The 13232-nt window shown below is 38.6% G+C and overlaps 1 protein-coding gene across 1 annotated transcript in view; it reads right to left on the bottom strand.

Annotated features, from left to right (window-relative positions):
* Positions 1 to 8103: 8103 nt before the first annotated feature.
* Positions 8104 to 13232, bottom strand: part of TLL2 (tolloid like 2) — a 173322-nt gene continuing 168193 nt past the window's right edge. The window contains exon 21 of the mRNA XM_007478707.3: positions 8104 to 10390. Coding sequence (XP_007478769.2) covers positions 10256 to 10390 — 135 coding nt within the window. The 3' untranslated portion in view covers positions 8104 to 10255. The remainder of the gene's footprint in view (positions 10391 to 13232) is intronic.

Below are 13232 nucleotides of genomic sequence, written 5' to 3'. Positions count from 1 at the left end.
TTAGTCTTTTTTTAGATTTAGACACTTTGAAGTTTTCCTCTCACTAGTGGAAAGTGAAGTAGGAATATACTCGGAGTCAGGAGAATTCAGGTTCTTTTTTACTCCAATGCCTTCCATTTCTATGACCACTGGCAAGTGATTTAAATTCTTTATTGTCCAGAAAACTATCTAAGACTCTTAAATTTTAATTGAGTTGTTGATCTGCACTGGTGGGGAAGTTTCCTCATTGTGAGTTCTAGTCACTGATGGAACACCAAATCCAAATCCTATAGCTCAAGCCCCTCCTCAAAAAAAAAATTCTTTTTGGAAGGCCTCACAATTTGGTAAGTCCTACTTTGCTAAGAAAAGTGAGTCCATCCATCCTGAGCTCCCTGAGCTTCTCTATTCTATACTTCATACCATCCTATAGCTTCCCTATCTTTTCCTTCTTTACATTAGTCTCTGAGGCTCTGATGGCTCTTTTTGCCAAGAATCCTTTATTTATTCTCTCAATCACATCTCTTCCCATATCCCTATGGGGCTTGTCCCATATATAATTATCTTCCTCTCACCTTTTGCCTCTATCTCTTGACTCCTTTGCATTGCCAATAAACAGGTCCAGATATCCTCTGGTTATTATTGCTTCGACATTTTCAGTCATGCCACACTCTTCATGACTTCTTTTGGGGTTTTCACAGCAAAGACACTGGAATAGTTTTCCATGCCCTTCTCCAGTTCATTCTATGGATGAGGAAACTGAGGCAAACAAGTTTGCTCATAGTCATACAGTTAGTGTCTGAGGTTGGATTTGAACTTGGGTCTTCATTACTCCAGACTTGGCATACTATCCACTTTGCCACCTAGCTACCACAATACTGTTAGGTATTCTACCTCCTTGAAAACAAAGCATTTATGTGATCATTTCATTCCTTCAAATGATTCATATAGATATAGATATGCATATGGATATAGATATAGATATAGATATATCTTGCCAAAATAATCTTCCCAAAACAGAATTCTGATAATATTCTCTTGTTCAAAAACTTTCAGGGGTTCTCTATTATGTCTAGGATAAGACACTAATTCCTCAGCTTGGCATTTATTCCTCCCTTCCCAAATCTGGCTCCAACCTCCCTTTCCAGCCTTATTTCCTTTTATTCTCCTTCATATATTCTACATCCTAGCAAAATTAAACTACTATCTGTTCCCCTAACTCAACTCTCCATTGTTTACCTCTGTACATTAGCCCAAGCTATCCCTTGGACTTGAAATGTACTTCTTTTACTTCCTCTCCATTTCTATTTCACCTCCTTCAAGGTTCACTTCAGTCATTACTTTCTTGAAACCTTCCCTAATTTCCCCTAGTAAATGTTTTCTTCCACGTCAGATAGCTATTATATTCACTTTACTATTTTTTTCTGGGTTTGATCCAGATTTGTGATTGCATCATTGTAGATATCTCTTAATATCAATGCAGAATTGCAGCTGCTCTGTAATTTTATAATCCTAGAAAGAGCTATTTTAAACACTAAGGATTTAAGTAACTTATCCAGGGTCACATAGACAGTATGTGGTCAGAGGTAATATTAGAACTGAAGTTCCACTGATTCTGAGGTTAGTTCTCTATCCATTACTCTATGGTATCTCTATTTATTTATGTGCATATTTTGTCTCTCCAGTAGAATGTAAGCTTCTTGGGAACAAGAAATCTTTCATTGAATCCTTTGGTTATCACCATGAAGATATTTGGTTTGATCTTAAGACAAATAATATATTAGCACAAGAAGATCTTGAAAACATTTATTGATATTAGTAGTCTATTGAAGTAGAAGAGGACACAAAAACATAATCAAACGCCAGCTCCCAAGTTTCTTATTTCTTCAAGCATTTGCTTTTCTACAGATTTTTCCATTCCTTTGTGGATGGAACCTTTGCTAATGGATTTAACTTACTTCGCCATGTCTGATAATAATGACGTTCATGGAACATTCATTTTTTTTTTGTAGGATCAATGAGTACAGGATAGAATTCAATTCAATGAATATTTATTAAGTCACTACACTTTAAGCAGATATCTTAGATATCTTTCTAGGCACTGGAAAGCCAAAGACAGAATGGTCTATCCTTAAAGAGCTTATATTTAGCTAGGGGAATATATGTCCAAAGGTAAGTACAATTGATATACAAAATAAATGAAAACAATTGAAGAGAACCAATAACTGGGAGAACTTGAGAAAAGCTTCTTGTAGGAGGTAACATTTGAGTTGAATCTTAAAGGGAGTCAGGAGTACCAAGAGGCAGAAGTAAGAAAAGAAAGCATCCAAACATAGAGAACAAACTATGCAAAGACACAGAGATGGAAGATCGGTTATCATGACCAAGGAATAGCAAGTAGGTGGTCACCTTGGCAGGGAATGAAGTGTGAGAGGAAGTAGCTTGCAACTAGTCTGAAAATATAGGCTTGGAGCTATGTGGCAAAAGGCTATAAAGAAGTCCCTGATATTCCTCACCTCCCTGCCACCCCTGGCTGGGCTGCCACCTAAAGGTATATTGCAATAACAATCTGGGCAGCTAGGTGTCACCAGGTTTCAAGTCAGTAAGATTCATCTTCCTGACCTCAGACAACTTTGTAGCTGGGTGATCCTTGGCAAATCACTTAACCCTGTTTGTCTCAGCTTTCTCATCTGTCAAATGAGCTGGGGAAGGAAATAGCAAGCCACAGTATATTCTTTGCCAAGAAAACTCCAACTGGGATCACAAAGAGTTGCACACAACTGAAATAACTGAACAACAAATGACAATGTGGTCCAAGCCACTAACTAGACCTGTTAATAATAATAAAGAGCACCCATTTTCTCACTCACTTTTGTGAAGATGAAGGGAGGACCTCCAAAGTGTTTAAATGTAATCTTTCAAAACTTACCTGATAAGTTTTTCTTTAATCCTTTTGCATTGGATGTCCCTCATGCCTGGAATGCTCTTTCTCCTAAATTCTGGCTCTTGACTTCCTTTAAGAAACAGCTCAAATGTCTCCTACAGGAAGACTTTCCCTCTTTTCTCACACTTCCTCCCCCAACCCCCAGCATTTTCTGAGGTTGCATTCCATCTACCCTTATATGTACATAGATATTCCATCTTAGCACAGTCCCTGGCACATACAAGGTACTCAAAAAATGCTCATTGACTTGTTGATTTAAACTTTTTGTCTCCCCTCTTAGGATGTGAGTTACTTGAGGAATCTTATTTTTGCCTTTCCCTTCTTTATATCCCTGCATTTAGTACAGACTGGCACAGTAAGTGCCCAGTCATTGACTATGTAATATATGGCCAGAAAGGGGATACACACACACACACACACATACACACACACACACACACACACACACACAGAGAGAGAGAGAGAGAGAGAGAGAGAGAGAGAGAGAGAGAGAGAGAGAGAGAGAGAGAGAGAGAGAGAGGAAATGGAGGAAGAGACAGTTGAAAGAATGGAGAGGGGGAAAGAGACTAATCTTCCTCTCTCTTCCCTTAAGGGAAAGTAACCCAGTCTTGTTTCTTTGAGAGGAGTATGTCTCCCCAGAGAATAGTTCTGAGAGGTGGAGATTAAGAACCAGAAGGATAAACTTTGGTAAGATGACATACTGCCTTCCTTTTGGTCCCAGATATTATTGAGAGACAGGATGGACTCTTCTGCCTCTGGGTCCCTCAAGTACACCAACTGCCACTCCTCCCCCCAAGACCTGGGATTACTCCTCAGCCTAAGAGAGAGGATTGCTCCTTGAGTCTGGTTGTTTGGATCCCTAGCATCCTGAGCTAAATCCTCCTCTTTAGGGAGAGGTATGGTTCTTTCCAAATCTTCAGCCCCCTTTCCTAGTATCAGGAACCAGCCAGATCTGACTCTAGGTACTATACACTTTATTTGGGTTCACACAGGAAAGGGAGAGGTAGGGTTATCAGGTGAGGAAAATGGGTAAACAGGTATCCCTTTTGATTGGCAGACTGACCCCCAAAAAAACATTTCAGGTTCAGGCTCTCGGCCTTGACCCCTCTTCCAGTCAGTTGCTGGGTTGGTCTCTGCTCCTGAGCTAACTAGCTTGAGTTCTGGAGTCCAGGACAAGTTAGGGAGAGAGATAGGGAATAAATCTTTGGAGAGAGGATTTCTCTGTAGACATCTTTCTTCAAAGTTCCAGCCTACAATATCTTAAGCTGTGTGAGAGGTATCCAGGGGTTCAAAGGAAAAGCAGTTGATCTCCAGAGAGACTCAAGCTTTCTCCCACTTTAGGAGATCTGCTTCTCAGGCTCCCAGCTGAAGAAGTAGCGAGGTGGCAGTTTTGAGTTCTCTCAGCTTCTGTTCTCTCACCAGAATCTTGGGGTTTTTTCTCTTCTTGCACCTCCCCCGCAAGAGCTGCTCCTTGCATGATTGCATTTGATTTCTCTCTTGCAACTGATTGGCCAACTAGTCAATCTTGCCCCACCTTAGGCAATTCTATATTCAGGGCACTCAGTACTCATCATGTGTCATCCCACCCTTTCATATATGGAGTGAACATAATATTATATCATCATATTCTTTTTACTATCAAATACCATGAGTCAACATAAAACTACAATGAAATATAGAGTGCTAGGCCTGGAGTCAGAAAGACCTAAGTTCAAATCCAGCCACAAACACTTACTCCTGTGACCTTGGGCAATTCACTTTAACCTCTGTTTGCCTCAGTTTCTTCAACTGTGAAATGAGGATGATATAAGTACTTGCCTCTCAGGGTTATTGTGAGGATTCAAATGAGATATTTGTAAAGTGCTTCACACAGTGATTGGTATATAATAGTTATTAAATAAATGTTATTTAAAAAAAGAAGCCTGGGGGGAGTTGGGTAGCTCAGTGGATTGAGAGCCAGGTCTAGAGATGGGAGGTCCTAAGTTCAAATCTGACCTCAGACACTTTCTAGGTGTGTGACCCTGGGCAAGTCACTTAATCCCCATTGCCTAACCCTTACCACTCCTCTGCCTTGAAACCAATACACAGTATTGATTCCAAGATAGAAGGTAAGGACTTAAAAAAAAACGAAGTCTATGAAAGAAAATCAAAGTTCAACATCATTATATCCACCAGTCATAAAAATCTATAGCAGAATAAGACCATTTTAGGTGTCTTAGACTGGGGACACTTTATAAAACTGCAACCTTTTAGATGTATAACAAATCATAATCTAATATTTGGAATGATGAAAAAGAGTGATAACTAAAATGAAATTTCACATCCAAACATAAAGCATATTTTCTCAGAACCCTGGAAAGTAGAGACTAAACACTGATGGAACACTATACCATTTAGAAAGGTGGGCACAGAAGAAAGAGTGGATCAGACTTGCAAGAGGCCAAGGGAATTTACAACAGCAGCTTGAAAATGGCAGGAAACCAGCTAACCAGGAGGTTCTGAATACAAATAACACAAATTTATCTTCATGTGTTAAAGGGCTCAATCTTGAAATCAATGTGAAAAGATGATAATTCTTATTTTTTAATACCCACAAAAATAGATTGAATGAGCAGCCCATAAAACCATAGAGCCCATGGAAGACTTCTTCAGGATTTGTCCAGATAATTTGAAAGCTGGCTGTCTGGGTATCCACAATGACCTCACAAATGTCTGGAAATATGGTAGCAGTCCTAAGAGGTCAAAAGGGGATAACAATTTTTGAAAGATGCCTTCTGGTCTTTCTGAACTTCTATTTCTAGGCAGATCTGGAATAATTTAATTTCCTAGAAAAAATGGCCTTCCATCAAAGGAAAGAGACAGAGAGGTTCCCCCTCTTAATAATCTCCACCATTCCCAGTTTTCATGCAGGCTGGAATGAGCCATGACCAAAGAGATGGCAAACTCAAGGGAACTAATGTGTCATCCTTGTTATTTCCTTTTTTCTCTTCTCAGGCTATTTTCCTCAAATCCTCATTCCATGAATATTCTCCCTTCTCACCTCACACTCATGTAGTTAATCACTTGCTCCTTTGAAGGTTTGACTAAGGTGACATGTCCTACCTAAGGCCTCTCCTGACCATGCCACCCACCCTGAGTTATGCTCTCCATGTCAAAAAATCATTTTGCATTTACTTGTATTTTTAGAATTTTGTTTGTTTATCTTTTCTTCACTGGGGGGAAAGAACTTTTTGTCCAACGTACAATGCCTTGCACTTAATAAAAGCTTTTAAAAATTGAATTCCTGACACATAATGCATTCACATTCTTTGATGAGTCAATTATTCCCAGACAGATATTTTTAATTCCTTTGCGCCTTCCTATCTTGTGTTTTCAAAATTGACTCATCATATTAAACATTCATATAAAACAAAAAACTCATGTTTTCTGGGATTACATAGATACTTTTAAACTTTAAAAAAAAGAAAATATTTAGGCATTTGGATTACCATAGAATGTATAGAATTTTACTATTTGTATAAGACCAAGTTTGTCTAAAATGTAAAATTTTTAAATTATTTCAAAGATAGTAGTCTTCTCAATAAACCTCACTGAAAACTTTTGCAATGAATAAGAATATGCCACATGTGTCCATGATTATGTGATACCCCAGAAGAAATAAGAAGCTTAATAACTTCAGCACAGAGAAGTCTTGCAATAGGTAAATCATGGCCATATCCCCACTTCCCCTCTCATTGTAGAATTCCACTCATTACGTTTTCTTTGCCCAGCCCTGCACTGGGACATGGGTGATTTGCTTCTGCTAGGATAGATAATAACACCATGTCTCCTTTGGTCCTCCAAAAGTCAATAAGATCAAAAGGCACTCCATGCCTTAGGACTGACCTAGTATAAACAAAGTAAATGTACAAGGGACACTGACATAACACCAAAGTCAGTTGGTGAAGTTCCAGTAGAACACAAGGAGTGTCAAGGCAAAACCAAGACCACACCAAGACCAGGTCTGCTTTTCTGGCTGATCCGGAAATCTGATTTTATGAAAGTCCAGGCTGAAAAGATTAATTTAGTCTAGTCTCAGGGCAGTTCCTATCTGGTCCAGAGGATAGCTTGGAAGTCAATGCCCTGGTTATGTGACTATAAGGGGATACATGTCTGAGCTTTAAGGATTACAGGTGACCAAAGTGGGATGGGTTGTCTTGAAAGTGAAAGAGGTCTTCAAGGAGAAGCAGAGGCTGAATGAACAGGCATGTTGGGGTTCCTTTTGAGTAAGGATTGAATCAAATGGCCTTTAAGGCCCCTCCAATATGTAAATTCTGTGATTCTGTAAGTCTACCTGGGAATTTCCAATTTATAACAAAATGTCAAGGAAGGGGTCATGGGTGACAGAGAGGATAATCACCCTTTTTTCAAGGGTAATCAAGGAGATCCTAGATATAAACCATATTGAATAAAGACTGCTTTAAGAGCAAGATATGCTGAGCTCCAAAAATCAAAATCCTCTTTGGATTTGGGGTGGCGAGGATCTGATGGTTCTGTGGTATCTCCTTGTTTCAAACACTGGGCCAGGAACTCAGCAACAGGCCAACAATTCAATTTTGTGGACTGAAATTATGTTCATTATTCTTTTCAAAACATGGCTCATATAAAATAACCTTGAGTTTCATGTTTAACAAGAGAGAATTTACTATAATGTGTTATGGTTGAAAAAAGTGATAATTTTGAATTTAGAAGACGTGGATTTGAATACTGTCCCTCATTTACTACTTGGAAACTATAGTGTCTTAAGTTCCTGGGCAGAGATGCACCTGAATCACTCCTCTGTATGTCATCTTTGGTTTCAACTTTGCCCATTGTGATTGGAGGTTGGCATGGGGTAACAGTCTTGGAAGCACAACATTAGGGTGGAAACCATTGAAATGTATGATGAAAATTGAATTCAGACATGTTGGCTTAGTCCAAGGTGGATAGATTCTTCTATGCAGGATGTCCCAAAAGTCATCATGCAATTTTCAGTTATTAAAAGTTCAGTGCATGAAGATGTTGGGAACATCCTGTGTATTATGTACATATTCCAAGATGTACAACCCAAATAGAACTTATTGAAAGCAAACACAGGGAACAATCAACAGAACATTCTATTAGAGATTTTGCATGGTCTGCAGTAAAACTGTGATCAACAAGCATAACATTTTCACATTACATTTATTAAGGCTTTGACTACTGATCCTTTACATACATACATACATACATACATATATATTATTATTACTTTGCTTTTTCCTGTTTAAAGCAAGAAAATATTTTCATGCATTTCCCTTTACCTTTGAATAACTTTTTAAAAAAACTCCCAGCCATCATTTGGTTTGAATCATTTCTTATGATGGGATTTTCCAATTTTTAAAATATTACTTTAACTTTACTACAGTTTAAATGACTTTCATTTAATCCCCAAAGGCATGGGAGTTGTCTTTAATATTATTGAGAACAATCTATGTCTGAAACATATGTGTAGCCAACTTCTTACCTAATGGTCCTTTAAGGTTATGTAAACATCATTTTAAATTATTTAATCATAAATACTTCATTAAAGCTAATATACCACAGCTTTTAGCTCATAATGCCCACATTTGCCTTAAGGAAATGCCATTCAGAACTAACCTTCTTCTAAAACTATATCATGATGCTGTACAAATGTTAAAGATTCAGCTTTTGCATTTCTCCTAAAGAAATGCCAAGCCTTGTTCATTCAGATCACAAATTGGTAGTCTGGTCTTGAGAATTTCATTGAGGTCATTTTTCTTAGCTTGATCTGCCAATGGAACTTGCAGACAATTAACATGGACCACCACATGACCATCCTCACTTAGTTTACAATTTTTCTGAGCTCTAGACCACATGGATGAAAAAACTGGTCTCTTGAAGAGCATTTTTCCTTCGAGGTTACTTTAGAGACAAGATGGTCCCTCTGAGGCTAGAAAATAATCTCTTTTCAACATGACAGACATTCTCACCATGGCAGTCCAACTATGCTACAGAGAGGGCACCATGCTGACTGCTTGGCTCATACATAGAAGGACAATTGGGAAGAAGCAAAGAGAGATTGATGATTCCCTCCTACCCACCCTAATAGACAGAGAACCATATAACAGCTCCATTCCACTTCCCTTGGACACAGGATCTCCCTACACACCATCAGAAATTCAAAGTCCTGGTTTTGGCATTAAACCAGCATTCCAACCTATGGCATACCACAGGTTTTTGGGAGGCAATATGGTTTAGTGGAAAGAGTGGGAGTTAGGAGACCTGAGTTGTAGTCTCAGTTTTGCTCCTAAGTAGCCATGTGATCTTGGGCAAGTCACTTTACCTTGCTGTACCTTAGTTTCCTTATTTGTAAAATGATGATGTGGACTACATGAGCTCAAGAATCCCTTCAAGCTTTTTTTTAAATACCCTTACCTTCCATTTTAGAATCAATGCTATATATTGGTTTCAAGGCAGAAGAGTGGTAAGGGCTAGGCAATGGGGATTAAGTGACTTTACTAGGGTCTCACAGCTAGGAAGTGTCTAAGGCCACATTTGAACCTAGGACCTCCCATCTCTAGGCCTGGCTCTAAATCCACTGAGCTGTCCCTTAGCTTTAAGGTCCTATATTCCTGTGTTCCAATATGCCCTAGCAACAAACAAAAAGGCAGTTCTTTTAGACACTCTACAATCAGAATAGTGGTATGCTTTTGGGAATTAATGTACAGTATATCTAAATCAACAATTATCAAGCTTGTCATGTATCACATGGTCTAGATTTAAATGACTAGGGGAAAAGGCCCAACAAGTTCACATTGTCTCCCATTCAATTGATTTCTTTCTGAAAGGGAAGGACAGTCTCAGGTGCCTCTATACCTACCCAATACCTCCCATCATCCATCCATCCATCCATCCATTCATCCATCCATCCATCTATCCATCCATCCATCCATCCATCCACCATATATCCATCCAAAGAGTAAGGGAGGCAAAGTGTATCCACTGGAGTCACTTGGATGTCTAGCTTCCCCTTCCAACTGAAATCTTGGTCTTGCTGAAAAATAATCAAACAGCCCTTTGAGATCAAAAAAATAATTCAGCAACAAATAAAGGAAAATATTTGGTCCTTGAAATGTCAGCAAAAAAGAGTGCCTTGTTCATTCTGTTCAAAGAAAGGCTGGATTTTGAGTTTCCATAGAAGCAAAATACTGTACACTGTCTTGGATCAGATTGACAGAGTACTGTTGTTGAGGAAAATAAAACTGAGTTAGGTGTTGGTATCAAGGGTGGGGATGTAGTTAATGAGCATTGAAACTACTTCCTCATGTGTAGTGCATCTTGAAATTTGGTGCTTGTATAACGGGCATGAAAGCCTTTCTTGTTGATGGTGTCATCTGTGTGAAAGCGTATCATCAGCGAGTCTCCTGCAGAGTAGATTTCTTCTAAAGGCTGAGAAAAGAAGAAATGATAACTAATCATTTAAGTTGGAGAATAACAGTAGGTATTTATAAAATGTTCCAAGGATTTCAAAGCACTTCATACACATTTATAACATATGATCATGGTAGGGACTACCTCTATTTTTAGCTCCAATTTACAGATGAGAAAACTGAGACTCTGAGAGATGAAGTGACTTTACTGTGGTTATGCATCTAGTAACTGTCAAAGGAAGGATTTGAATCCAGTTTCTGCCTAATTCTAAGTCTCAAGCTCTTTCTATTCCACCATGATAGATAAAGAGGTAGACAGACAGATGGATACATACATACATGGATAGATACATTAAGGGATGTATAGAAGGATAGATACAGATAGAGAGATACATATGTACATGAATTGATAAATACATTAAGGGATGCATAGATGGGTAGAGATAGATAGATAGATAGATAGATAGATAGATAGATAGATAGATAGATAGATAGATATATAGATAGATGGATGGATGGATGGATAGAGGGATAGAGGGATGGATGGATGGATGGATGGATGGATGGATGGATGGATGAAACATCAATGGATACACAGATGGATAGATATAGCTTATATTCTAATGGAAAAAATACAGCACATAAAAGGGGAGGAGGAGGAGACTGGGAAATAGCCTAGAGTCCTGGAACCCAGAAATATTTAGCAAAAGCTCACCCATCAGAGCTTAGAGACTTCAGAGATAGAGTCCAGGTAGAGACAAGGTAGAGGTGATATGGGCAAAGTCTTCAACAAGGCTTCCATTCCCACCATTCTAGCAAAACTCTTGTCTAAATGGTTGCTAACCACCAAATCCAATGACTTTTTGTGGGTTTTTTTCTAGCCTACTCTTTTTCTCTTTAGTATCTGACACTTAGGTTTGCAAAAATTAGAATTGAGGTGATGGGGAAAATAAGGAGGGAGAGAGATATCAATGAGACTGTGGAGGTAGGATAGATGGGATTTGTCATTGTAGAGAGTTTAAAAGCAAAGGGGATGGAATGATAGAAGCATGTTTATGTACCAGGTAAGGCAATTTGTCAGAGTCCTGGGAAATGGAGCAGGTGGAGAAAAGCCAAACTAAGAAGACCTGTCAGGAAGTTATTGCCCTAGTCCAGGTAAGATCCCAGGGAAAGAAAAATCCAAAGGATTAAGAGCAGGGCTGAAATATGGAGGGCTAAACTAGGAGTCAAGGATCTGAATTCAAATTTTACCTTTGACAGGACAGTACTTAACCTCTCTAATCTTAGTTCCCTATCTTTAAAAGAAAGGAGTTTGGGCTAGGTGGCCTCTGTGGTCCTTTCCAATTCAAAATCCCTGATCCTGTGACTGAGGAAAGTATGAGACAAGTGACATTGAGGGCAGCTAGGTAATATACTAGAGAGAGTGATAGATCTGGAGTCAGCAAGGCCTGAATTCAAATATCCAGCCTCAGACACCTACTAGCTATGTGACCCTGGGAAAGTCACTTAATCCTATTTACCACAGTTTCCTTATCTGTAAAATAAGCTGCAGAAGGAAATGACAAACCACTCGAGTGATTTTTCCAGGAAAACTCCAAATTGGATCATGAAGAGTGAGATATGACTGAAAAACAACTGAACAACAATAACAATAAAACTTCATTTTCCTTGTGTCTTATCAGAAATAGCCCTCAGCCCCCTGAAAAGCATTTAACAATCCTTTCATTAAAGATAGTGTTCCTAGTCAGAAACAAAGGCGTCCCTACAGGGACTTGCTTAGCCAAGCCACACAGTATACATATATACATCTCTGTGTGTGTATGTGTGTGAGTGTGTGTAGAAGGGCATTTGCCAAAGCTGCTTTTGTTCACCAGAATGTTTCAGCGAAAGACAGGAGAAGCCAAGCCCTAGAATAAATGCCAAAAAGGAGGTTCCAACTCTGAAGGAAGAAGGACAAAATGAGGTTATAATTATGAAGATGCCTCTAAGCTGAGTTTTGAAAAAATTGAAAGAGTTATGAGAAAATACCTCCCTTCTCTGAGGAAGGAGCATCAATAAAGGACGGCAGAGGTGGAAAATTGCATATAATGTCAGTTGTTTTTTCAATATATTAATCAACTTTGTTGATTTTCTTTCCCTCTCTTCCTTTTTTGACTGCTTTATTTAAATGGATGGCTCTCTGGAAGGAGGAGAGGAGGGATATTAGAGGAAATCTAGGTGATATAAAAACAAAAGACACTAATAAAAATCTATTTTATTTTTTTAATTTTTTTTAAACCCTTACCTTCCATCTTGAAGTCAATACTGTGTATTGGCTCCAAGGCAGAAGAGTGGTAAGAGCTAGGCAATGGGGGTCAAGTGACTTGAGGCCAGATTTGAACCTAGAATCTCCCGTCTCTAGGCCTGGCTCTCAATCCACTGAACTACCCAGCTGCCCCCCTAAAAATCTATTTTAAAAAGTATAAATTAAGGCTTCTGCCTTCTGTCCCTCTATCTGGAGTTGTAACTAGGGTGGGATGAGAGGGGACAGCTGGACTTCCCACTTAATAGTTTTGTTTTATTTCTTTTTTTGAACCATGCTAGTGATGGATGGCCCTAATATTGGAACTCTTACTGAGAATGTTTTCTCCACTACTGATGCCTCATTAATTATTTAAGAGTCTCCGAAGAAGTTCTTAACCTGCAATCTCTGAGCTCATTGAAGGGTTTTAATTATTTGATAAGTATATTTCAATATAATTGGCTTCCTTTGTAATGCTATATATTTTATTTTATGAATTTTAAAACTAGTTTGAGAAAAGATCCATAGGCTTCTCCAGACTCCCAAATCAGCCCAGAAAAAAAGTTATAAAATCTTATCT

Source organism: Monodelphis domestica, chromosome 1, assembly GCF_027887165.1.
Source record: "Monodelphis domestica isolate mMonDom1 chromosome 1, mMonDom1.pri, whole genome shotgun sequence".
Classification (NCBI taxonomy): domain Eukaryota; kingdom Metazoa; phylum Chordata; class Mammalia; order Didelphimorphia; family Didelphidae; genus Monodelphis; species Monodelphis domestica.
This window is presented reverse-complemented; position numbering and strand designations above follow the sequence as displayed.